This window comes from Propithecus coquereli, unplaced genomic scaffold (assembly GCF_000956105.1).
Source record: "Propithecus coquereli isolate 6110/MARCELLA unplaced genomic scaffold, Pcoq_1.0 Scaffold8, whole genome shotgun sequence".
Lineage (NCBI taxonomy): Eukaryota > Metazoa > Chordata > Mammalia > Primates > Indriidae > Propithecus > Propithecus coquereli.
In genome coordinates this window covers 15,432,675-15,459,650 of record NW_012154173.1, presented here as the reverse complement: position 1 = coordinate 15,459,650, position 26,976 = coordinate 15,432,675, and the positions used below count along the sequence as shown (strand labels likewise).

General features: G+C 34.3%; 1 protein-coding gene across 3 annotated transcripts in view; it reads left to right on the top strand.

Annotated features, from left to right (window-relative positions):
- CSPP1 (centrosome and spindle pole associated protein 1) overlaps positions 1–26,976 on the top strand; it is a 116,672-nt gene that overhangs the window by 54,380 nt on the left and 35,316 nt on the right. For 2 of the 3 annotated variants that reach the window (XM_012663122.1, XM_012663121.1), the window contains 5 exons: positions 1,363–1,484; positions 1,846–1,924; positions 10,886–11,015; positions 15,201–15,348; positions 25,589–25,741. In XM_012663122.1, the coding sequence (XP_012518576.1) occupies positions 1,363–1,484; positions 1,846–1,924; positions 10,886–11,015; positions 15,201–15,348; positions 25,589–25,741 (632 nt within the window). The remainder of the gene's footprint in view (positions 1–1,362; positions 1,485–1,845; positions 1,925–10,885; positions 11,016–15,200; positions 15,349–25,588; positions 25,742–26,976) is intronic. The other variant, XM_012663123.1, reaches the window with a different exon arrangement.

Here is a 26,976-nt window from a genome sequence, read left to right as displayed (position 1 = left end):
CAGATTTTTTGTTGATGTATCTTTGGAGTGCGGATAGTAAGGTTAGACACACTGAGTGGCTGGTAAATGTGAAAAACATTCACTACTTAAGAGAACTCCATTGCCTTCTTAGTTCTTCAGAATTATTTTGAAGTGTATGACAAGGGAAAAATCTGTTAAGATACACTCAAAAGTGAGAATATTGTAGATTGCCCCCTTTCTCTTTCTGTTCATTTAAAGGAATTTGCCTTTCTATTTTTACTGTTGGAAAATATTGCATTGGTGGAAATACAGAGATATTTCCAACTCAGTAATGAAGTGCTGAAGTAGAGGTTTTCAGAAGTTTTATTAAATTTATGGAATACTAAAGAAACTTTACTGTTGATATTTAAGTGATTTTTTATTTCACATGTGGTTGACTTCCTTTGAAAGAATAATATATTTTACAGTTAAAAAGCGCACCCCTTCAAACCATTTGTAATCATGCTGTTTTGTAGCTCTTTGCCTTTTCTTCTTGGACTGTCCTTTCTCTCTGTGAGTAGCTCATTCTAGTAAGTTGGTTCGAGCATTGCCTCTTCTGAAAAGCCATGCTTGTGGTTTCTTCCTGTCCCTTATGTGATTTAAATGTTCCTGTTCTGTGTTCCCATAGCATTCTACATCTACTTCTATTATTTTATTTACTATACTTGGTTGTAGCTGTTTGTTTCTGTGTTACTCCCAAGGGACAGGGACCGTGTCTGTCTTTGTTTGATACTGGCTCATAGTGACTATAAGATATTAACTGATTGTGATTGGATATTAACCTAAGTTGTTTTTTTTTTTTTTTTTTTTTTTTTTGAGACAGAGTCTCACTGTGTTGCCTGGGCTAGAGTGCCGTGGCGTCATCCCAGCTCACAGCAACCTCAAACTCCTGGGCTCAAGCGATCCTTCTGCCTCAGCCTCCCGAGTAGCTGGGACTACAGGCATGCGCCACCATGCCCGGCTAATTTTTTCTATATATTTTTAGTTGTCCGATTAATTTCTTTCTATTTTTAATAGAGACGGGGTCTCGCTCTTGCTCAGGCTGGTTTTGAACTCCTGAGCTCAAACAATCCGCCTGCCTTGGCCTCCCAGGATGCTAGGATTACAGGCTTGAGCCACCACGCCCGGCCTAACCTAGGTTTTTGTCTTACATAAATGTACTGGAAATTGTGAAATTTTATGCTATATTATTTGTTTTTTGAGCGATAATTTTTGATGAATGATTGCAGCAAGATGATGGCTTTTTCTAAAGTAGTGATTGGATTTTCAGTAATATTTTTGTGAATGAAAGAATAATATCTCGATTTTTAAAAAATTTGCAATGAAATATGAGAAGAACTTTTTATTTTTCTTTTGATACAGGATTGCACCTGTGCCTCCACCTCCCCTACTGCCACCTTTGGCTACTAACTATCGAACTCCTTATGATGATGCATACTATTTTTATGGGGCCAGGAATACTTTGGATCCCAGTCTTACTTATTGTAAGTTATTTATAGGGTAAGCATTTTTTCCTCAGTGGTTCAATAAGGAAAACTGATTTTTGTGCAAGCCAAAAATATCTAAATGGGAAAAGCACAACTTTGCTTAATTCAAATATTATACATTTATTGACTTAATAAATACCCTATTTTAAAACCCAGTTATATTTCAAAGTTATTTCCTTTTCATCTAGATTTGAGAAATAACAGTTTTCTGTTTTCTTGTGTTCTTTGCTAACTACTAACCCAGAAGGAAATACTGATGCTTTTCCTTAGTTAACATTTTCATTATGTGTCTTTTTCTTTAGGGATAAAGTGTTATTAAATGTTTACCCTGAAATAAATTGTTTTTTTTTCTTTTAAGATGGTTCAGGAATGATGGGAGTACAGCCTACAGCTTATGTTAGTGGTCCTGTCATCCACCAACCAGCACAACCTATTGTGTAAGTTGTTAGTTAAAAGAATAATTTTTTTTCCTTCGCTTTTAAAAATTTTGTTGAAATACACATAATATAAAACTTATCATCTTAACATTTTTAAGTTTACTATTTAGTGGTATTTAATATGTTCATGATGTGCAACCATAACCACCATCTCCAGAACTCTTTTTATCTTATAAACTGAAACTCTCTAACCCGTTTAACAATAATGGTATAACTCCCCATATTCCCTTCTCCCCATCCGCTGGCCATCACCATTCTGCTATCTGTCTCTGATTTTGACTACTCCAAGTACCTTACGTAAGTGAAATTATACAGTGTTTATCTTTTTGTGACTGACTTATTTCATTTAGCATAATGTCCCCAAGGTTCATCCAGGCTGTACATATGTCAGAGTTTCCTTCCTTTTTAATTCTGAGTAATATTCCATTGTATGGGTATACCACATTTTGCTTATCCATTCATCCATCCATGAACACTTGGGTTGCTCCACATTGTGTCTATTGTGAATAATCCTACTATGAATGTGAATATATGGATATTAATATCTCTTTGAGACCCTGTTTTAAATTATTTTGGGTATATACCCAGAGCTAGAATTACTGGGTCATATGGTAATATTGTGTTTAATTTTTTAAGGAACTGCCATATTGTTTTCCACAGTGGCTGTACCATTTTTATTCCCAACAATAGGATACAAGGGTTCCAATTTCTCCTCATCCTTGCCAATATTTGTTATTTTCTGGTTTTTTGATATTAGCCAACCTAATGAGTGTGAGGTGATATCTCATTGTAATTTTAATTTTGTTTCCCCTATGATTAGTAATGTTGAGCATCTTTTCATGTGCTTATTGGTCATTTTGTGTATCCTCTTTGGAGAAATGTCTACTCAAATCTTTTTTCCACTTTTGAATTGGGTTGTTTGTTTGTTGTTGTTGAATTTTAGGAGTTCTTTCTGTATACTGGATATTAATACTTCATCAGATAAATATGTGATTTGGAAATATTTTCTTCTGTGGGTTTCCTTTTACTGTCTTTTGATGCACAAAATTTAAAAATTTTTGAAAGGTCCCATTTGTCTATTTTGTTGTTGTCTGTGCCTTTGGTGTCATATTCAAGAAATCTTTGTCAAATCCAATGTCATGAAACTTTTGCCTTATATTTTCTTCTGAGAGTTTTGTAGTTTGAGGTCTTATGTTTAGTTCTTTGGTTCATTTTGAGTTAGTTTTTGTATATGGTTTTAGTAAGGGCTTCATTGTCATTTTTTTGTATGTGCTATTTAGTGTTACCAGCCACCATTTGTTGATAAGACAAATGGTCTTATCTTTCTCCATTAAATGGTCTTGGCATTCTTGTTGACAATCATTTGAACAAAATATGGGAGAGTTTATTTTGGGGCTTTCTATTCTATTCCCTTGGTGTATGTATCTGTCTTTCTCCCAGTACCACAGTGGTTTGATTTACTACAGTTTTGAAAGTTTTGAAATCAGGAAATATGAATCCTCCAGCTTTGTTCTTCTTTTTTAATATTGTTTTGGCTATTTGGGGCCCCTTGAGATTTTTGTGAATTTTAGGATGAGTTTTTCTATTTCTGCAAAAAAAGTCATTGGGATTTTAATAAGGATTATGTTGAACCTGTAGATCGCTTTGGGTGGTATTGACATTTTAACAATATTAAATCTTCCAATCCATGAATACGGGATGTATTTCCATTTATTTATGTCTTTTAAAATTTCCTTCAGCAATATTTTGTAGTTTTCGTTGTATTGGACTTTCACTTCTTCGGTTAATTCCTAAGTGTTTTAAACTTTTTGATGCTTTTATAAATAGAATTGTTTTTAAAATTTCTTTTTCAGATCATTCATTGTTAGTGTATAGAAATGCAACTGATTTTTGTGTATTGACTTGTATCCTGCTACTTTGCTGAATTCATTTATTAGTTCTAACAGTTTTTTTGTGGAATCTTTAGAGTTTTCTATGTATAAGATCATAACATTTGTGAACAGAGATAATTTTACTTCTTCCTTTCCGATTTGGATACCTTTTGGGTTTTTTTCTTGCTTAATTACTCTGGCTAGAATTTCTAGTACTATATTTAATAAAAGTGGCAAAACTGGGCATCCTTGCCTTTTTCTATAGTTTTCCTTCTTTGTAATGTCTTTGTCTAGCTTTGGTAACAGGGTGATGCTAGCTTTATAGAGGGAGTTAGGAAGTGTTCCCTCCTTTTTAATTTTTTGGAAAAGTTTGAAAAGGATTGCTGTTAACTGATAGTTTTCTACAAATACCTCAGGATAGGGAGTTCTCAGTCTGGTGAAATAAAGACAGGCCTAGTGAATGGGGCCTTTCTCGAGAGCTGCCAGATGAGTCAAAAATGACATTTTTCTAGAGATTGGTTTTTTGGGGAGCTCCAAGCCTATTCTGCCTGTCCATTGGATGATAGGCTACTGGTTTTCATAGCAACTGTCTTTGGAAGGCTGTTGGATTTTAAGGCTACTGTAGAGCTAAGGAGAAGTTGAATGGTAAATGGCAAGTTCAAATGCCACAAAGTTTACTATTCTTTCTGAAAATCAGTCTTTAAAAAAAAAAGAAGCAAACTCTCCTAGGATTATTTCAAGCCCTTCATTAATTTCCAAATAGCTTGGTCTGGTATATTCCATTGTATGTATCAAAATATCACAGAATGGGTGGCTTAAACAACAGACATTTATTTCTCGGAGTTCTGGAGGCTTGGAAGTCCAAGATCAAGGTGTTAGTGGATTTGGCTCTTGGTGAGAGCCCTTTTTCTGGCTTTTAGATAGCTGCCTTCTTACTGTACCCTCACATGGTAGAAAAAGAGCAAGTTTTCTGGTCTCTCCCCACCACCCCTTCTCTTCTTAATCCCATCCTGAGGACTGTATCCTTCTGATTTCATCTAAACCGAATTACCTCCCGAAGTCCCCATCTCCAAATACCATCATATTGGTGGTTAGGGCTTCAAGATATGAACACAGTTCAGTCCGTAGCACCACAATTATAAAAAAGTAGGTTTTAACAATTTTGAATAGTGTTCTCATTGCTTTAATGGAGTAGCAGATTTTCAAAGGTCTTTACTCTGCCATCTGGAAATGCTTTCTATAAATCAGTTTTAGAACATTTTCATGCCCCCAGTAAGATCCCTCATGCTTATTTATAGTTAATCCTGATTCACATCCTCAGTGTAGTTTTTTTTTTTTTTTTTTTTTGAGACAGAGTCTCACTCTGTTGCCCTGGCTAGAGTGAGTGCCGTGGCATCAGACTAGCTCACAGCAACCTCAAACTCCTGGGCTCAAGTGATCCTACTGCCTCAGCCTCCCGAGTAGCTGGAACTACAGGCACGTGCCACCATGCCCGGCTAATTTTTTTCTATATATTTCTAGTTGTCCAATTAATTTCTTTCTAATTTTTAGTAGAGACGGGGTCTCACTCTTGCTCAGGCTGATTTTGAACTCCTGAGCTCAAGCAGTCCGCCCGCCTCGGCCTCCCAGAGAACTAGGATTACAGGCGTGAGCCACCGCGCCCGGCCCTCAGTGTAGTTTTTTAAGTTATTTGTTTTCTATTAAATTTTCTGAGTGCCACATTAAAAAGTATAAACTTGTTGTATAATAATAAAAGTCAGATAACTGAGTGACCAGCTAAATTTTCTTACAAACCAGTTACTTTAATGTATCTGTTTATTTCTAAGCATTTTGGCCTAATTAGAGGTGGAAGGAACCTATGACTCTATTAGCTTATTTTGGTGTATGCACTGTCTTCTTTCCATATACTTTATTACTTTAGCACAGTTTAATCTTTGTATCATCTGCGAGGATGGTAAAGATTTTGATTAGCTTTAGTCTTTCATAAGTATAGGTGTGGTATTATATTTCTAGGGTAACCACTAAAAGTATAGGAACAGAAGGTGCAACTTAACTAACATAATAGAGGAAAAAAATTCAAAAAGGAAGAACCACAACAAAATTGGGAAATGGTTTATTTTAGTAACTGATTTTTTTCAACTTTTGAGATGGAATGAGTTAAGAATTTGCTTAACTGACAAAAGGAGAGAAAAAAACCACCGAAGTTTAAGGTACCTACTTAACCTGATTATAAATCCAAATTAAATTTAGTATCAGTAAATGGTTAAGTACCTAGTTCAAAATTCCAGTACAAAAAGAAGTTTGTTATACTAGATATAAAAGCAAAATTGAAGCTACCTGTTACTTATAAGACATGTAGTTAAATAATGACATAGAAAAGTTGAAAGTAAAAGATACAGATATACTGGAAGCATATGAATTAAAACAACATTTATTTAGCTATATTAAACATCAGATAAAGTGTATTTTTCAATCATAAAGCTTTGTTTGAGAGAAAAAGGATTTTTTGTAAAGAGTAAAGGTTCATTTTAGGAGGACAAAATAATAATTAAAAATTTTTGTGTACTCAGTAATATGGCCTCAAAGCGAAATTTGGAGTAACTATATGGAAAAAAGAGACAAATACAGAATCATAGTGTGAAATGTTATCACTTTTCCCATAAGTGATAGATAAAGCCAACAAATAATCAGTAAGATTTTAGAAGAATTCACTTAGCATAATTAACAAGCTTATTCTAATGGAAGAGTATAAAAATGTGCTTAAAATTTCACAATACCTATTTTTATTAATCTTACAGGAATATTTATGCAACTCATTGCACGTTAGCCCTTCAAGCAAGTCTCAGTAAACTTTAGTGGATTGATATCTCATGGGCCATTTCACCTAGAGATCCATTTTAAAAATTAAAAAATTTCCATATGTTAGAAATTAGAAAATATATAAAATGGGGTGAAAATTAAAATAATGGTTATGCATCTAAGAAGTGGAAAAAAAAAGCAGTAAAGTAAACCCAGTGAATCAAGGAAAGAAATAATAAAGGACAGAATAGAAATTAATAAAATAGAAACATACAATATAGAGGATCGACAGTCTAACATCCGTTCCTTGAAAAGACTGATAAAATAGATCTCTTTTGAAGGTTGATCAAGATATAAGAGAGACATGAGTAAATAAGAAATAATTAAGAATGAAAAAGGAACTGTCACTGTAGTTGTAGTAAACTTTAAAACTTAAAAAGACAATAAGGATGTATGAAATATTATGAATGATTTCATGCCAATGAATTTGAAAATTTAGGTGAAGAAAAATTCCTATTAAAATTTAACTTAATAAAACTGACTTATAGAAACCTGAGTATTATCAAAACTGTGAATAAATTGGATCTGAAGTTTCAATTCTGCCCACAAAATAAACTCCAGGCTTAGATGGACTGGTAAATTCTGTCAATCATTCAACAAAAAATAAATCTAATCTTACACAAACTAATACAGAATATATAATGAGGGAATACTTTCCAGCTACTGTTATGAGATTGTCATAATCTTAATACATAAACCTGACAAGGCTAGTATGAAAATGTGAAATTACAAGCTAGTGTCGCTCATAAGCATAGACACAGAAACTGTATAAAATTGAACCTTGCAATGTATAAAAAGGATAATTCATCCGAAATTAGAATTATTCTGGAATATAGGATGGTTAAATGCAGTAGAGTGTATCAATTGAGAGCATGGACTTTGCAGCCAGATTGCCTTGCTTTGAATGCTGGCTTTACCATTCATTACCTTGGGGCATGTTTCTTACTTCCATTCCTTGTCTGTTAATTGGGATAATCATGGTATTAACTCTCAGGGTTGTTGTGAGGATTGAATGAATTAAAATATGTAAAGTGTCTAGAACAGTGTCTGATATATCTAAGAGATAATTAGTGTTAGATATAAAATCAATTACTGTAATATACCACCTTAACAGAATAAAGAAAAGTATATGATCATCTTAATAGATACAGAAGGAGCTTTAATAATTCATTATCAATTAGTGATTAAAACTTAACAAAATAGGTTAGAGGGGAACCTATTTAACTGAGAAAGCATAAACATGAAAACCTACATCATGCATTTTACTTGATGATAGATCTAAAACATTCTTTTGAGGTTATTCTTACTATCACCACTTCCTTTTAGGGCTTAATAATTTCAGCGAGGCCAAAAATAAAAGAGGAAGAAAGACAGGTACAAGGATTAGAAAGGAAGAGAATAAACTGATATTATTTTCAAAAGGATATACAGATAAATATTAGAATTAACATGAAAGTTTTAGCATAATAACTGATGACAAAATCATTGTATAAAAAGCAGTTGCAGGAAATGGTGGTTTCTTAAAAAGTTAAGCATAAACTTATGTGCTCTTCCTAGGCATATAATCAAGAGAAATGCTCAACATCACTAATCATCGGAGAAATGCAAATTGAAACCACAGTGAGATACCATCTTATACCAGTCAGAAAGGCTATTATTAAAAAATCAAAAAATGAAAGATGTTGGTGAGGATGCAAAGAAAAAGGAATGCTTATACACTGTTGGTAGGAATGTCAATTAGTACAACCTCTATGGAAAACAGTAAGGAGATTTCTCAAAGAACTGAAAATGGAACTATTAGATCGAACAATCCCACTACTGGGTACATACCCACAGGAAAAGAAATCATTATGTTAAAAAGTTACCTACACTCATATATTTATTGCAACACTATTCACAATATCAAATATATGGAATCAAGCTAAGTGTCCATCGGTGAGTGATTGAATAAAGAAAATGTATATATACACCAAAGAATACTACTCAGCCATAAAAAAGGATGAAATCATGTCTTCTGCAGCAACAAAAGTGGAACTGGCGGCCATTATCTTAAGTCAGATAACTCAGAAAGTCAAATACCACACGTTCTCATTTATGAGTGGGAACTAAATATGTACACAAGAACATAGAGAGTGGAGTGATAGACGTTGAAGAACTCGGAAGGGTGAGGGTAGGAAGGTAGGAGGAGAGGGAGGGATGAAAAATTACTTAACGGGTACAACGTACACTATTTGGGTGATGGGACTTCACAGCTGGGCAGTATGCCCATGTAACAAAACTGCATGTACCCTCTAAAAATCTATAAAACGGAAAAAAGAGAGAGAAAAGAAGGAAAAAAACCGAAAACCTATCTTGCACAGAACCCTCCCAACAGAAAACAAAAAAATATGTAATAAATAGACTTGTATATGAATGTTTATAGTAGCAGCAGCAGCATTCATAATAGCCAAAAAGTGGAAACAATTCAAATGTCCCTCAACTGGTGAATGGATAAACAAAATGTATTATATTCATACAATGGAGTACCTTTCAGCAATAAATAGTAATGAACTACTGATATGCTATAATATGAATGGACCTTAAAAATATTATGCTAAATGAAAGAATCTATACATCTCGGGTGGTTCCATTTGTATCAAATGTTCAAAAAGAGCAAATCTATAGAGACAGAAAGCAGGCTATTTACTTAGTGATCACCTGGGGCTGGGGGTTGGGGGGTGCAAGTGGGAATTGATTGCATACAGATATGAGGAATATTTTTGGGTTATAGAAATGTTCTAAAACTGGATTGTGGTGATGGTTGCACAACTCTATAAATTCTGTAAACATCATTGAATTGTATACAATTGACCTTTCATAACATGAGTTTGAATTGTGCAGGTCCACTTATATGCAGCTTTGTTTTCAACCAAATGCAGATTAAAAATACAATATTTGCAGGATGTGAGACCCCCATATATGGGGGGCCCACTTTTCATATACAGAAGCTCCCTGGGGCTGACTTCCGGACTTCAGTATGTGTGGATTTTGGTAGAGGTGGAGGGTTCTGGAATCACTCCCCCATGTATACCAAGGGACAACTGTACTTAATACCCCTACTAACATTTCCTCCCTTCCGCCCATCCTGATCTGACTGCATATGTCCCTAAACTCTTTCTTTTTTGGGCCAGAGAGGAGTTGATAAATAAAGGCCAAGAATTTGGATCTGTGATCAAGGAAGGATAATGAGTGAAATAGATATTAAGATAATCTGATTACCATCTAATTTATAACCGGTATATTTTAAGAGAGTGAGTTTACTCAGCCAAACCTTCTCAGCCCTCTTTATTCATTTATACCTAAAGAGAGCCCCCTTGCTCTGAAAAAGTTTAAGGTCAGTTGGGAACCATTTGCTATTGTTCTCCTCATCTTCCCTTTTACCCACTCATACTCCACTTTGACGTTATACATAAACATACTTGTTTATGCTAATGAAAGATTGTAAATAAGTTGGATAAATTCAGTACACAAAGGAAACTCATTATTTCAGGTGATCTTGTTTTTGGAGAGAGAAGGCTTTTGTAGTTTCTTTTTTTTATTATAAGTATGATTTTATTATAAAACATTTGAATTTATCTTTTGTAATTTAGATTTTTTTTTAAAGTCTGATTATCTTCAAAGTGGATATATTCCTGTACTTAACGTGTGTTATATTTAAGACACAGCACTTTATTGCTTGTGATTTATATTAATATAACCACAATGTGTTTTAAATTTTTTTGTTTTGAGTTTTTAAAAAATTTTATTTACTATAATTATATTGTTTTATTCTTGAAATGACTAGGAAGTCATTTTTTTAGTAAATCATTTTTAAGTAAATCATTAGCTATTATGGTGTTACTTGAGGGACTTTCATTGTGTTATTATTTCTGTATGTTCAGTAAAGTGCCTAAGTCATATTGTACTGCTTGATGAATTATCACAAACTTTTTTTCATTCCTGTGTAACTCCACCTAGGTCAAGAAATAGATCTAGCAAATTTGAAAGTTCCGTGGATTGTCAAAGCAGAGGCAGGAGGGAAAGCTTAGGGAAGGGGTCACTTAAGGATTCTTCTTTGGTTTATAGAGAAATGTCCTTCTCTATTTTTAAATGTGTTTATATGCCATGCTATTTCAAAGGAGTGTTTCATTTTCTTCTTCTTGCTTTGTCATAGATAGATTCAAATTATTTATTATTTAATTATTTGATGTAGGAATACGATTGGACAGAATGAACTGAAAATTACAAGTGATCATGCAATAAATTCTGGATTGGTTTTTGAAGATAAACCAAAACCTTCCAAACAGTCACTTCAGTCTTACCAAGAGGCTTTGCAGCAGCAGGTATTCATTCATTCCTTCATTCACTGTTGAACATCTTAACTGTTAGCATAGTGGTCCCTTAGAATGCAGAGTGTGACGGGAGAATAAGAACCAGTTAATTATAATTCAATATGGTAAGTTTTGAAATGAGTACAGTGGAGTGCCGTTGGAAACATAGGATAGGGAAAATAATTACCTGTGACAGCTGGGAGAGCTTCTTCACATGGTAGTTGATATTTGAGCTGTGTGTTGTGCAATGAATAGCTTAGGAATTGCTGGTGTATACTATCATGGGATGTATTCTAGGAATGGAATTGGTGGGGGAGAAAGGGCGTAGAATTAGGTTATGCTGGATTGTGATTGACTGGCTAATAAGGGTTTTTCACTTTCATCTGTTATGGGCAGCCTAAGGAAGGAAATTTTAAGCCAAGGAAAATAAATGACAGAATTGGTTAATGTGAGCAGATTTATCTTGTAGGGAGATAGTTGGCTTTGGTGTGAACAATGGGGAAAGAGATGTGGCAGGGAAGTTTTTTAGTAAATTATTGAGGTAGCTCAGTAGGGAGCTGTTGAGGCACTGAACCAGATGGAGAAAATGGAAAGGACATCCAAGAGACAATTGTGAGGTTTCACTGACAGGACTTGGATGTAGGGAATGAGAAAGAACAGAGGGCTTGAAGATGAGTGCAAGTGTTCCAATCTAGGAGAATAATGACACTATCAACCAAGATGTGGAATACAAGAAATAGATCATGTTTAGGGAGTAGGATAATGGATTCTGTTGTATAATAGTTTGTAATGTTTGAAGAGAGTTTTAAGAGTTAACCGTCATCCTGTATTTGGTATGTGATTCTTTGAGGAATTCCCTTATCTCTGAGAGGGCCTGGGGACTCTTGGTAGGTATGTATCTAACTGAGGTACTTTTTAAAATAAAGTTCCACTTGGATTTCTTCTAAAAGTACTTTTGTTCAACTTTTACATGGGCAACTTTCTTGAAAGATGGATTTTTAGAATTGCAGAATTACCAACACTATATTTTGTATGTTAGGATTCTAAAAATAAAAGACTGAATTTTGAATTAAGAATCTGTTTCTGAATGAGCATATTAAAAACACCACTGACAAAACTAGATTTCCCAACTCTAGAGGTCTGTTGTATGTATGTGATAACTTCTTTGATTGTGCTGGAGGAAAAGATTGCTTAAATTTACTGTGCATATGGTTATGAGTTCCAAAGTGACTTTCCGATATGTAGGTATTTGTTCATTGCCTATCCATATGTTTCCACAGAACAACCCTGATGCTTATGCTTAGTGATGATAAGAATGCATTTGTTTTGTATGCTTTATAAAGCTGTACAGACATACCTTAGAAATATTGCAGGTTTGGTTCCAGAAGAGTGTAGTAAAGCAAATACCACAATAAAGTGAGTCACATGAATTTTTTGGTTTCCCAGTGCGTGTAAAACTTATGCCTATACTATACTGTAGTCTATTAAGTGTGCAATAGCATTATGCCTAAATAAGCAATGTAAATAACTCAATTAAAAGATACTTTATTGCTAAAAATGCTAAAGATCTTTTGAGCCTTCCGAGAGTCGTAATCCTTTTGCTGGTGGAGAGTCTTGCCTTGATATTGATGGCAGCTGACTAATCAGGGTGGTGGATGTCAAAAGTTGGGGTAGCTGTGGCAATTTCTTAAAATGAGACAATGAAGTCTGCCACATCGATTGACCCTTCCTTTCACGAAAGATTTCTCTGTAGCATGTGATGCTATTTGATAGCATTTTACCCACAGTGGAACTTCTTTTGCAGTTGGAGTCAATCCTCTGAAATCCTGCCACTGTGTTATCAACTAAGTTTATGGAATATTCTAAATCCTTTGTTGTCATTTCACCAATGTCCACAGCAGCTTGACCAGGGCTAGATTCCATTTCAGGAAACCACTTTTCTTTGGTCATCCTTAAGAAGCAACTTATCATTTGTTCAAGTTATATCCTCAAATTGCTGCAATTTATTCCCAACTTCAGGCTTCACTTCTAATTCTAGTTTTCTTGTTATTTTATTTCTATCACATGTGCAGTTCTACCACTGAACTCCTGAAGCCCTCAAAGTCATGCATGAGGGTTGCAATCAACCTCTTTCAAGCTCCTCTTAATGTTGGTATTTTGACCTCCTGCTATGAGTCATGAATGTTCTTAATGGCATCTAGAATGGTGAATCCTTTCCAGAAGGTTTTCATTTTACTGTGCCCAGATCCATCAGAGATATCACTGTTTATGGCAGTTATTGACTTACAAAATGTATTTCTTAATAAGACTTGAAAGTTGAAATTACTCCTTGATCCAAGGACTGCAGAATGGATGTTGTATTAGCAGGAATGAAAACAGCATTCATCTCTTTGTACATCTTCGTCAGAGATCTTGGGTGATCAGATGCATTGTCAATGTAATCTTTTGAAAGAAATCTTTCTGAGCAGTAGGTCTCAACAGTGGGCTTCAAATATTCAGTAAACCAGGCTGTAAACAGATGTGCTGACATCTAGGCTTTGTTCTCTAGAGCACAGGCAGAGTAGATTTAGCATTATTCTTAAAGGTCCTAAGATTTTCTGAATGGTAAAAAGTCCGCAGCTGCATTAGCCCCTAACAGAGACTCAGCCTGTCCTTTGAAGCTTTGAAGCCAGGCATTGATTTCTCCTTGATAGCTGTGAAGTCCTAGGTGGCATCTTCTTCCAAGAGAAGGCTGTTTTATCTACATGGAAAATCTGTTGCTTAGTATAGCCACCTTCGTCAGTGATCTTAGCTAGATCTTCTGGATAACTTGCTGCAGCTTCTCTGTCAGCACCTGCTGCTTCGCCTTGTATTTTTATGTTATGGAGGTAGCTGCAACCTCATGAGCCAACCTGCTAGCTTCAAACTTTTCTTCGGTATTTTCCTCACCTCTCTCAATCTTCATAGAATTGAGGAGAGTTAGGGCCTTCTGGATTAGGCTTTGGCTTAAGGGAATGTCATAGCTGGTTTACTCTTCTTATCCAGACCACTGAAACTTTCTCCATATCAGCAATAAGGCTGTTTTGCTTTCTTATCATTCTTGTGTTCACTGGAGTAGCACTTTTAATTTCCTTCAAGAACTTTTCCTTTGCATTGACAGCAAGGCTAATTGTTTGGCACAAGAAGCCTAGCGTTTGGCCTGTCTTTTGCTTTTGACATGCCTTGCTTACTAAGCTTAATCATTTCTAGCTTTTGATTTAAATGAGAGATGTGCCCTTTTACTTGAACACTTAGAGGCCATTGCAGAGTACTAATTGGCCTAATTTCAATAATGTTGTGTCTCAGGGATTAGGGAGGCCCAAGGAGAGCAACAGAGGAATGGCTAGTTGATGGGGCAGTCAGAACCTACACACCATTTATCGATTAAGTTTGCTGTCTTATATGAGCATGGTTCGTGGTGCCCCAATACAGTTATAATAGTAACATCAAAGATCACTGATCACAGAGCGCCGTAAAAGATACAATAGTCATAAAAAAAATTTGAAATATTCCAAGAATTACTAAAAGTTGAAGAGGCATAAAGTGTGCACATGCTGTTGGAAAAACGGCGCTGACAGACTTGCTTGATGCGGGGTTGCCACAAACCTTTTATTTGTAAAAAACACAATATCTGCGAAGTGCAGTAAAACACAATAAAACAAGTATACCTGTGCTGAAAGTAGCCTAGCATTTCCCAAAGAGTTTTATACCTTCAACCTCTCTGAAATCTGGGAATTGAGTTTGCTTAGGGAGAGTAGGTCTGGTGAGGTAGGGAGTAGAATTGTGGCTGGGCAATTCCCCATGAAAGGATAGGTGACAAAGGAACGTAGGGAGATCCTGACAATCCCATTGAAACTGGCAAGGTTAGGGAGGGAATGGCTCAGGTAGAAGTTGGGTGAGGGAAGGAGGTGTTGGTTGAGTCTGAAGTAGCCTTAGTGGCTGGGAAGGCCTTTGGTGGCATAATATGGGGGAACAGCTGGAATGTATTGCAGCCATTGGAGTCGTTTTAAATTGGGTATTACATACACTGTGATTTTAAACTTTGCAGTGAAGCCTATTGAAAAAAACATCTCCAATTTATTTTTCTAACATGAAAAAGAAAATAACATCTAGGATTACTAACCTCTTGTATCAGAATACTTGTCAGCACTTAATTTAAATATATATTATGTTGTCAAGATTCGGGAAAGAGAAGAAAGAAGGAAGAAAGAACGTGAAGAAAAAGAAGAATATGAAGCTAAATTAGAAGCTGAAATGAGAACTTATAACCCCTGGGGAAGAGGTGGAGGTGGTGCTCCTCTAAGGGATGCAAAAGGAAATCTGATAAGTATGTTATTTCCCTTGACTTGTTTTAAAAATAAACTAAATGATTTTTAACTTTTTAAAAGAGTGGGGAGTAGAAAGCAGTGTAGGAATTATAGCTTGTAAAGCAAGGTCTCTTCTTATGTAGCTTAATGCATGAGAGGTATTTTGATAATAGATACAATAACAAAGGCTAGAAAGCCTTTCTTCTTCAGAGTTCTGTTCATTCACTCTTATTACAAATTTTTCTTCCTCTAATGATAGTAATCCAACTACAGAGAAAACTTCATATTGCTAAGTTTTTACCCAAACTGGTATTTAGAATATTTTCTTTATTTTCTAGTAAAAATGACAAAACCCATCCTATAAGTTTTCTTTTTAAACTGTTAAGATATCTTAAAAATAAATGATCTAAAACCGTTATGGGAAGGGATCTTGTGTTTAATTGTAATAATATATGCAGTACACCTGCTCAGTGCAAGGACTCCTTTGAAAAAGAAAAAAAAGACTTAGAGACTTTCTGGCAGGTTGCATAATTTTTTCATTTATCTTTCAATTATGTACTCTCAAAATTTTTTTATCTAGTAATTACACATCAAACACTTTGAAAACAGTGGCTTTATATAACTTGTTGTATATAATTGTTCCTTGGTAACTAACCATGGGGGATTGGTTTTAGGACCTCCTGTGGATACCAAAATCCATGGATGCTCAAATCCCTTATATAAAATGGTATAGTATTTGCATATAATCTACACACATCCTCTTTATACTTTAAATCGTCTCTATATTCCTTACAATACCTTATACAATGTAAATGCTATATAAATTGTTATACTGTATTGTTTAGGGAATAATGATGAGAAAAAAATGTACGTATTTAGTACAGATATTAGCATCCGTCTTTTTTTGGGGGGTATATTTTCCATCTGCAGTTGGTTGAATCCACAGATGCAGAACCCAGAGATACAAAGGGGGGCTGACTGTATATTAGGATGGTCTCTGATTAGCTTTTAGTTAAGCAGAATAAAAGTAGAGCAAAGATAATTTGTTTTTGAAAACTGTTTAGTTAGAAATGAGAAAGGATAATAAAGTACCTATTAAAATGGTAAAAACGTGGATTTCCTGTTCTTTAGGTGTTGTATGTTAATGTAGGAATAGGTGAGTGATAGGAGATTGTTTGGATATTGAGTTCTTAGAGTGCTTATGTATGCTTTGATTCTTCATTAATTTTTTTTTTTAAAGACATATTTGAGGCCCACTTAATTTCATAACTTTTTTTCTTTCCAAAAGATTTGTTCCTCCTATCTTCCTTGTGGATATTTTTCTCAGTTTTGGAAGACTGGAACTCTTGGTACTTTATAGATGAGATGATTTAGGTGATGCATAGATGAACATTTCTTATTTTAATAGATTTAAGTGTTTGTTTGAAAATATATTAAAAGTAAGTGGTTTTTCATTTATGAATAGTGATATAACATTTCTTTTTAAAGTAAAGGTATTACTTAAGGTATTAGTCCAGGCATTTAATGAAATTATTATACCCATCAACCCCAAATTCTCAGAGGCGTAAGTATAAGTTTACTTCTTACCTCTGTCCTGTTTGGTTTGTTCTCTTCCAAGAAGTGACTCAGGAATCTGACCACTTGCTTTGTGTCACTCCTCCATTTTGGAGTCCTTTTCTTGTAGCTGCACAGGCAAGGTCCAGGGGGGTGAGGAGAATAAGGTGAGGATTTTCTTGGGGCCTGGCCTAGAAGTGGAGGAATAGCACCTTTGCCTTGGGAACCCACGGCCTCAAGGCCACATGTGGCCCTTCGGATCACCAAGTGTGGCCCCTCAACCAAATCTGAACTTCACAGAACAAATCCTTTTAATAAAGTCTTTATTAAAAGGATTTGTTCTGTAAAATTTGGATTCAGTCAAAAGGCTGCACTCAAGGATCCAGAAGGTCCTATGTGTTCCTAAGGCTGCAGTTCCCCACCCCTGCCTGAGCCGGGAAGTTTAAGTTTCTTTGTGCTCAGGAGGAGGACATGGGATTGATAAGCATATAGCCAATCTTTGCTACAATAATTTAAATTGTGAATCAGTAGAAATATACTAGGTACCATGAAAGAGTTGCTTAAATGACTGAAACATTGGGAAACACTGAATAGAGCAATTTGCTAGGACTTTCTAGGCTACCTCTAAGATTATTTCTGGTTCAAACAATACAATTATGGTGTTCTATATGCATTTAATTGGTGGAAGTGAGTAGGATAAGTTTGGGCTATTGAATTATAAAATTTTGTTCTAGAATTGCTTGACCTAATAAGAATGGAGAAACGTTTTCTGAAATTTCTGTTTTTATTAATAGTAGTAATGTTTAGTTTGCTTGTTTAATGCTACAGTCATACCATGAAATAGAAAAAGTTAACTATTTTATCACATACGGTGGAACTCTTTTGATGGTATTTTCAAAGCAAGTAAATTCATCACTTAAAGAATATCAGTTTATTTTGTATGTGGCTATTACATTTTAGAGAAGGGAATGTAATTTTTATATTATTATATTTGAAATATGTAATATAAAGCAGTGTGATAACAAGACCATATAGACTCTATACTTTATTTTGGCTAACTTTAATTCTGCTTCTGGCTTTTCTAATTACTCCTATTCTGTTTTGATTTTTTATTCAAGGAAATTAATGAAATTGAATCTTTACCCTAATCTTAGCTAAGATTCCTTTATAAGGTATAGTAGTTACAATGAAATATTAGAATCTGTTATTCACACAACTATAAGATAGCATCAACCCTTTCAAAGTAACTTCTCTCATTTTAATTATTTGTGCTTTAATCTGTTCGATTTCTCAATTCTTTATTCATTAGCGTTTTTTATTCAAGGGCCTATAAAAAAACTAATAATGTTCTAGTGTCTTTCAGTGGTTGAATGGATAAGCAAACTGTGGTATATCCATACAGTGGGATGTTATTCAGCAATAAAAATGAATTGTTGATGCACACAACTTGGACGACTCTCATAGGCATTAAGCTAAGTGAAAGAAGCCCTTCTCTGAAGGTTATATACACACACGTACATTTCCATTATATGACATTCTCAAAATGAGGAAAGTATAGGGAAGGAGAACAAATCAATGGTTGCCAGGGGTTATGGGTGGAGAGAGGGAATAGCTATAAAGAGAGAGCATGATGGAGTTTTTTTGGATGATGGAATTTTTCTGTATCTTGATTATAAGTTATGTTACATGGAATGAACATGTGTTAAAATTTTAAAAAACTGTACACCAAAAGAAAAAAGTCAATAAAAATAAAATTAAAAGATAAAATTAAAAACTTAACCAACTTGAAAGATGACAAAAATTATCTCATAGTTCTACTTGAATAATAACACAATTAAACATTTCTTCATGTATATTCTACTATATATTTGTATTTCTTTTATGTATTATATTTGCCCCAGTTAGATTTATGTTTCCTTTTTATGTTTATTGAGGTATAATAAAATTCACCCTTTAAAAGTTTAGTGAGTTTTGACAACTGATTCTAGTAACTATCACTACCATAATCAGGATATACAACATTTCCAGCACTGCAGAAAGTTCCCTGTATCCCTTTACAGTCAGTACTCTTCTTACCCATTGTCTACTCCTGCCAACCTGTGATCTGCTCTCTGGCATAGTAGTTTGCCTTTTTTTCTGACATTTGTCTTTTAGTATAATGTTTTAGAGATTCATCCATGTTGTTGCATATGTCTGCATATGTCAGTAGCTTATTTCTTTACATTGTTTGGCAGTACCACGATCGTTTATCCATTTACCAGTTGATGGACGGATGTTTGGGTTCTTTCCAGTTTAAGGCTATTGTGAATAAAGGTATTATAAACATTCACTTACAGGTCTCTGTATGAATACAAATTTTCATTTTCATTTCTCTTGAGTAAGTGCCTAAGAATGGGATTGCTGGGTTGTATAGTAAGTATGTTTAATTTTGTAAGAAACTGCCAGACCATTTTCCAAATTGGTTGTGCCATTTTGCATTCCTACCAGAAAAATAGGAGATTTCCAGTTGTTCTGAATTTTCATCAGTACTTGAATTGTGTGTCTTTATAGTCATTCTATTAATTGTATAGTGATACCTCACTGTATTTTTTAACTTTCTATTGTGAAATAATTTAAGACTTATAGAAGAGTTGCAGAGATGGTATAGAAAGTATACTTCACCCTGTTTCCCCTAATGTTAATATCTTAGGTAATCATGGCACAATGATCAAAACTAGAAATTAACCTTGGTACAATGCTATTAATTAAATTACAGTCCTTATTTGGATTTTACCAGTTTCTCCCCTGATGTTCTTATTCTATTACAGGCCCAAGTCCAAGATTCTATATTGCATTTAGTTCATGTCTCTTAGTCTCCTCCAATCTGTGACAGTTTCTTTCTCTCTCGCCCCTGCCGCCCTGCCATGTATAATAGCTTTCTTGAGATCTAATTCCCATACCACATAGTTTACCCATGTAAACTGTACATTTCAATAGTTTTTAGTATATTCACAGAATTGTGCTACAGTCACACTTTAGAACATTTCCACATTAAATTGTCTTGATATCTTTATCAAAAATAAGTTGACCATAAATTTATTTCTGGACTTTCAGTTCTGTTCCATTGCTCTCTATGTCTGTCCTTTTGCCTGTATCATACTCTCCTGATTCCTATAGTTTTGTAGTAAGTTTTAAAAGTGTGAGTCCTCCAACTTTGTTCTTATTTTTCAAGATTGTTTTGACAGCTCGACTTCTTGCATATTTTACTATTAGTTTGTCAACTTCAACAAAATGTGGTGGGATTTTCACTGGGATTGCATTGACTATAGATCAATTTTGGGGCAGACAACATCTTAACAATATTGAGTTTTTGATCCACATATGTGGAATAATCTGTCCATTTATTGCTTTCTAGTTAGTTTCTTTCAGCAATATTTTGTAGTTTTCACTGGTAGATCTTGGATATATCAGTTGTATCCCTAAAAATACGGTTGATTTTTGTATATCATCCTTGTATTCTGTGTCCTTGCTGTAAACTCACTTGTTAGTTTTACTAGTTTTTTGTAGATTCTTTGCAGCCTTTTTTTTTTTTTTTAAATGTGGACAATCATGTTATCTGCAGACAAAGCTAGTTTTACTTCTTCCTTTCCAATCTGAATGTCTTTTATTTATTTTAGTTGCTTTTTGTACTGGTTAGGAACGCCACTAAAATGTTTAGAAATCATGAAAGCAGACATTGTTTGTTTAAGATTTTAGGTAGAAAGCATTCAGTCTTTTACTATTAAGTTAGTTTATAGGCTTTTAGAAGATTTTTCTTTCATCACATTGAGGATTTTTTTTCTATTCCTACTTTGCTCAGAGTTTTCATTATTAATGTATGTTGGATTTTGTCAAGTGCTTTTCTGCATCTATTGAGATGATTATGTGGTCTTTTTACCCTTCTGACATATGGTAAATTACATTGATTGATTTTTGAATATTCAACCAGTCTTGCATTCCTAGGATAAACTGTGCTGCATTTGCCTTTTAAAAAATATTTTGTATAATTTGATTTGCTGATATTTTGCTAGGGGTTTTCTCATCTAGGTGCATAAGAGATACTTGTCTGTTTTTATTTTCTTATGTCACTGTCTGGTTTTGGTATCAAGGTAATGCTAGCCTTATAACATGAGTTGGGAAGTGTTTCTTCTATTGGTAGAATTTACCAGTGAAGCCATGTGGGCTGGGAATTTCCTTTTTGGGAAGCTTTTAAACTATAGATTGAATTTATTTAATAGGTAAAGAAATGTTCAGTTTATTTCTTCTTTTGTGAGCTTTGGTGGTTTGAATCATTCAAAGAATTTATCCATTTTATTTAAGCATTTGATTTACTGGCATAAAATTCATAATATTTCTTCTTCTAATGTCTGCAGAACCTACAGTGATGGCTCCTCATTCATTCCTGATATTCGTAATTTATATATTCTCTTTTTTTCTTAATCAGTCTGGCTGGAGGTTTATCAGTTTTATTGATCTTTTCACAAAATAGCGTTTTCATGGATTTTTTCTGCTTTTCTTCCTGTTTCGTGGATTTCTGTTCTTATTTCTACTCTTTTCTTCCTTTAGTTTGCTTTGTGTTTACCTTTCTTCTTCTAATTTCTTCATGTAGGCACTTAGATTATGATATGAGACATTACTTATTTTCTATGAATTTAAATATGCTACAAATTTGTCTCTTGAGTAGTTTTAGCTGTGTCTCACACATTTTGATATGTTTTATTTTTTAATGTCATTTAATTCAACTTTCTCATTTTTCTTGTGGCTTTTGTTTGACCCATCAGTTATTTAGAAGTGGGTTTTAAAAATTTTCAAGTGTCTGGGGATTTTGCAGAGAGCTTTCTTTTATTCAATTCTCGTTTGTATTCTGTTTTGTTCAGAGAATATACTTTTAATGATTTCATTGTTTTTAAGTTTTCGAGATTTATTTTATGCACCACCAGTTAGATTTTTGCTAACTTTAGAGACTGTGATCTCTGTAAGTGTATATATTTTAAATTAGGTTAATTTTGAAGTATGCATTACTAGTAGTGGCCAGGGTTGGAAATTTTGCTTAGCTTTCTGAATTAATTCATTATAAAAGAGTTTGTATGTCAGCCATGAATTACTGAGGTCAGCGTGTAACCACAACAGTAGACAGTATGTTATTGATTTTGAAGTTTGTTTAGATATAGGATATTTATCTCTTAATGTACAGTTTGTGTAGTTGACTATCAAACTGAGATGACATTCCCTAAGCACTCGCTAGTTTGGCAGCAGAGCTCTGGGTATCATCTGGAAGGAATGGACTTGATATACTGCAGTCTAGTAATAGGAAAAAATAGAAGAGTACTGTGTGTAATATTATTCATAGTGACATATATACAGGCCTATCTTATGCTGTTCTAATGAATTGGATGACAATGAGATTGATTTCATGTTTGAGTTATTTTCTTTGATTTTTGGACTTTTCAGGGACCAAAGCTTTTAGCTCATGACCTCAACTTTTCCATCATCTTTCTGTTTTTATTTCCCTCCCATATTCAGATGGATCCCAGGATTTGCCGATGTTTTTGCGAACACATACCTGCCTTGCTGATCCTTGGCACTTGGAAATTTTCTTGCAATTTTATCCAATCCCTTCTCTCTTGTGTTTTTTCTATTTGTTTCTTCCCTTCTACCTCTGAAAATGCTTAGGTCACTTGTATTCTTAAATACAAACAAATACTTCCCTTATATAAAACACATTCAAAAAGTAGTGTATGCTTGTTGGTGCTACTTCTTTCCACCCTATTGCTTAATCTTCTATAATACGACTTGTAGCTTCCACTCCTCTACTGATTATGCATTTAAAAAAAATGTTCTAATTTCAATTTAATGATTTTTACTCAATTCTTATCCTCTTTCAACTGGGTTGACAGTTCCTTTTTCCTTTAAATCCTCTGCATCCTCTGAGATGCTGTCCTCACTTCAGCTAGCATTTGCTGGGTGTGTACTGTGAACTAGGATTAGACTCTTCTAGGTTTGTGAACATGATCTTTCTTCTGTGGACTGTCTTCTAACCTCATGTGTTCCTTGAATTAAATATGCTCATCCCTTCCGTTCTCTCCCACGTCATCTCTTCTATTCCTATGACACTCCTTAGGTGACTTCTTCTTTATGGATGATCTTCAAATCTCTTTCTCTGTCCCTTACCACTTTCAAAACTTTGTACTTCATTTCTGACATTACTTCTGCATTTCTACTCTTGTTGTTTGATAGATTATTTATACCTAGTGGGTAAAACCAAACTTAACTTTAAAAATCCAGCTCATCTTTATTTGCCTTTTCCTTTTAAAGGCATCATAATTCTTCATAATTCAAACTAAAAATTAGAGTCCTTTTGACTCCCCATATCCAGTCAGTTAATAAGCCTAATCATAGGTTCTGCCTCTCAGTGTTTCTTGAATTCTCTTCGTTTTCATTTGTACTGCCACCGTAATTGAGAGTTATTGTTTGCCTGGGCTGTTGCCATTTCCTTATTGCTTCTAAATTGTCCTCCTTTGTTTTTCAGATCCAAGCCATAACATGTATCGAACCAAAGTATATTTATTCTATACTCAAAAAATTATTGAGGATTCCGGAATCTCACTGACTGTATTCACATCCTTGCTCAGCTATTTACTGGCTTTGTGGTCTTTGAGCAAATTAATTTAGTTTAATTTTCTCATATATAATGCTGGGGTGAAAATAATAGTGCCATATCACACGGGTTACTATATAGTTTATAAATATGGTGAAAATTAAATGTTAGTTGCCATTTTTACTAATTGCTATGGTTTGAATGTTTGTCTCCTCCAAAACTCATGTTAAAATTTAACTGTCATTGTAACAAACAGTATTAAGAGGAGGGATCTTTAAGAGGTGATTAGGCCATGAGGGCACCCCCCTCATGGGTGGGATTGGTGCTGTTATAAAAGAATGAGTTTAGCACCCTTTTATATGCCAGCACCTTTCTATTTGACTTCCCAGCCCCTAGAACTGTGAGCCAATAAATTTCTTTCTGTTCAGTATAAATTAATCTGTGGTATTCTGTTATAGCAACACAAAACAGACTAATACACGAATGCTACTTCTGTAACTACCAAAACTGTCTCCATTATCATCTACAGAACAAAATTGAGAACCATCAACATGTTTTAGGATATTCCAGAATAGACTTCTAGCCTATAGTTTCCTATCTTATTTGTCATCGCTCTGTTACTGTGCTTTGTGCTCTAGTCAAGCTCCACTCCTTTAATGTTGCCAGAACTCTCTTCATGTTTTACCCCGTTGAGGCATTTTCTCACATTGTTCTATTTCTCTATTATGCTTTCCCACTTATCCTCACTTGCGAAGCTCCTATCCATTATCCAAGTTTAAGCTATACTAAGTGTTGCAACAGGATGTGCACTTTCCTAGATTCTGAACTCCTGTTCTCTTTTGTAACATTCACGTATGATTTACCATGTTCTATCTGGAATGATTCATGTTCAAAATACATTCTTGAACATAACAGGCCTCATAACTTCATAATAAATACTTCTTATATCCAGGTTTAATTTCACTTTCACTACTGCCATGCCGTCCCAGGTTTTCTTGGTTTTGTTGTTGTTGTTGTTGTTATTGTTATTTTTTGTGGGGTTTTTTTTTTTTGGTTTTTGTTTTTGAGACAGAGTCTAGCCCAGGCTAGAGTATTGTTAAAGCTTTTAAGTTCTGTAATCCTTCAGGTCTGGGGATTGACTGGTTGGTTGATCCAGTTCTAGGTGCTCAGATTTTTGCTGTGTGTATCAGATACCTATTGCTATGTAATAAATTACCCCAAAACTTAGTGTTTTAGAATAATAAACATTTCTTATCTCGCAGTCCTGTGGGTTAGTAATTTGTGAGTGATTATCTGAGCCGTCTGTCTCAGGGTCTCTCACGAGGTTGTGGTCCAAGATGTTGGCTGAGGCTGCAGTCCTCTGAAGGCTTGATGGAGACTGAAGTTCTCATTGCCATCATGGCTCCCTTGTATGGCTCAGGAGGCCTCAGATCCTTGTCATGTGGGCCTATCCATAGAGCTCCTTTAGTGTCCTTATAATGTGGCAGTTGGCTTTCTTCAGAGTGAGTGATCCGTAGATCAAGCAAGGTGAAAATCAATTCTTTTATGAGGTAGCTTCAGAAGTCATATACCATCATTTCTGCAATATCCTGGTCATAAAAAATGACTGGACTACATTGAAGGGGAGGGGGTTTGAGCTTCACATTTTGAGGGAGGATTGTCAAAGAATTTGTGGATATATTTTAAAACTCCACTGTATGTGATTATGTGTTTTCATTAGGAGAGCTGATGATGTTTGGAAGATTTTACTATTACTTGTTTTAAATTGTTGCCGTGTTTGTTCTAATTAAAGAAGTTTTTTAAGTTCTGAAGTAACAAATACTGTTAATATGGTTTCTATGGATTGTCAAAGATTTATATATCCTTAATTTCTCTATTAATTTTGAGTTTATTTTGCAGGGTTATTTTTTAAAAATCTTAAAATTTTTGATAATTTTGTTTCTGTTTTCAGGACACCAACGTTATCATGGAATCATTCCCAGCTCTGTCCTATTGTTTTTCTCTGTAATTCCCTATATAAGAAAATGTATTAAGCATACCCAGCATAGAAATGTGTTTATTGAAATAAATGGCTTATTTTTTCCTCTCAGCTGATTTGAATAGGATGCACAGACAAAATATAGATGCCTACCATAACCCAGATGCAAGAACATATGAAGATAAAAGGGCTGTTGTATCTCTAGACCAAAATTTAGCCACTTCAAATGCTGAGAACCTAGAAGATTCTGCAAATAAAAACTCAGGTTTTTAATTACATTCTATTTTTCTTTTTCTTTTTCTTTATTTACATTTCTAAAGTCGTTCAATAATATTTCTGTTCTTTGACTAAGTTCTTACTGTGATTTTGAGAATTGGATTACTCAGATTCAGGAAGCATAATGCAGTATTCGTACTATACCTTCATAGTTATTTTGAAAAAAAAGTATATAGGGGAAAGTTGCTTCTTAATACTGTGTAGTTCTTCTCAGCTTTGTAACTTGCTATGTATAATTTAGCTGCTGCTACCATTTTTATTTTGATAGTTGGGGGACATTTCTTAAAATCAGACACTCTTTTTACACATACGCAGTTTGCTTCTTATTATGCCCATAACTATTTGAATTAGAATTATTAAAAAGATATCTATTGTGATATGATAAATTGTATAAGAAAATTCATTTTTTGCTTGTTTTAGTAATTATTTACCCTCTCTTTTAAAATCATAGTGTACAAAGAAATGAAGTAATTAAACATTTAATATCTGGTCACATCCCTCTTTCTTAACCAAATATCTTTGATTTACTTTTAACATCCTCTAATTAAAAGTTCTATAAATTGAAAGTTTAATCAATATCTTTTTAATGACATGCCAGGAGAAGTTGTTAAGTATATATGAAAGTGTGTTATATATTTAAAAATCAAATGAAGTTTAAAGAATATACCACTTTGCACTATATTTTAAGGCCTATAGAAGTAACCATTTATTTACTACAAAATTCTGCTTTTGTACTTTCACTGTTTTGATGTTAGACTAGAAAAGAACTTTACATTAAGAAGTTCTAAAATATTTTTGACTGATCTTGCAGTCTTTTTTTGTTTTGAACCCTTATTATGGGCTAAACTGATGAGTTAAATAGGGAGCCGTGATTAGAGTCACTAGGTCTGCATCTTTCAAGTCTTTGATGGCAGCACTAATCACTACAGCCTTTTTGAACACTTCGGGAGATGGGTTGTTTGCTAGTGCTATGGGCAGTCTATTCCAGTGTTTGATCTCTAATTATGAGAACATGCTTTCTTACTTTGATCCACAATAGATTTTTACCCATTGGATCCTGTTTTGATTTTTGGAGCACTAAAATTAAAACTTAGGATTTTGATGAAATTATTGATTTGGCTCTCTTAATCTGTAATAATTCAGTATGTTGTAGGAGTATCTAAACACCTTTTCATATTGTTGCTGCTAAGAGAGAATTTTGACTTCTTCCTGATTATCATTATT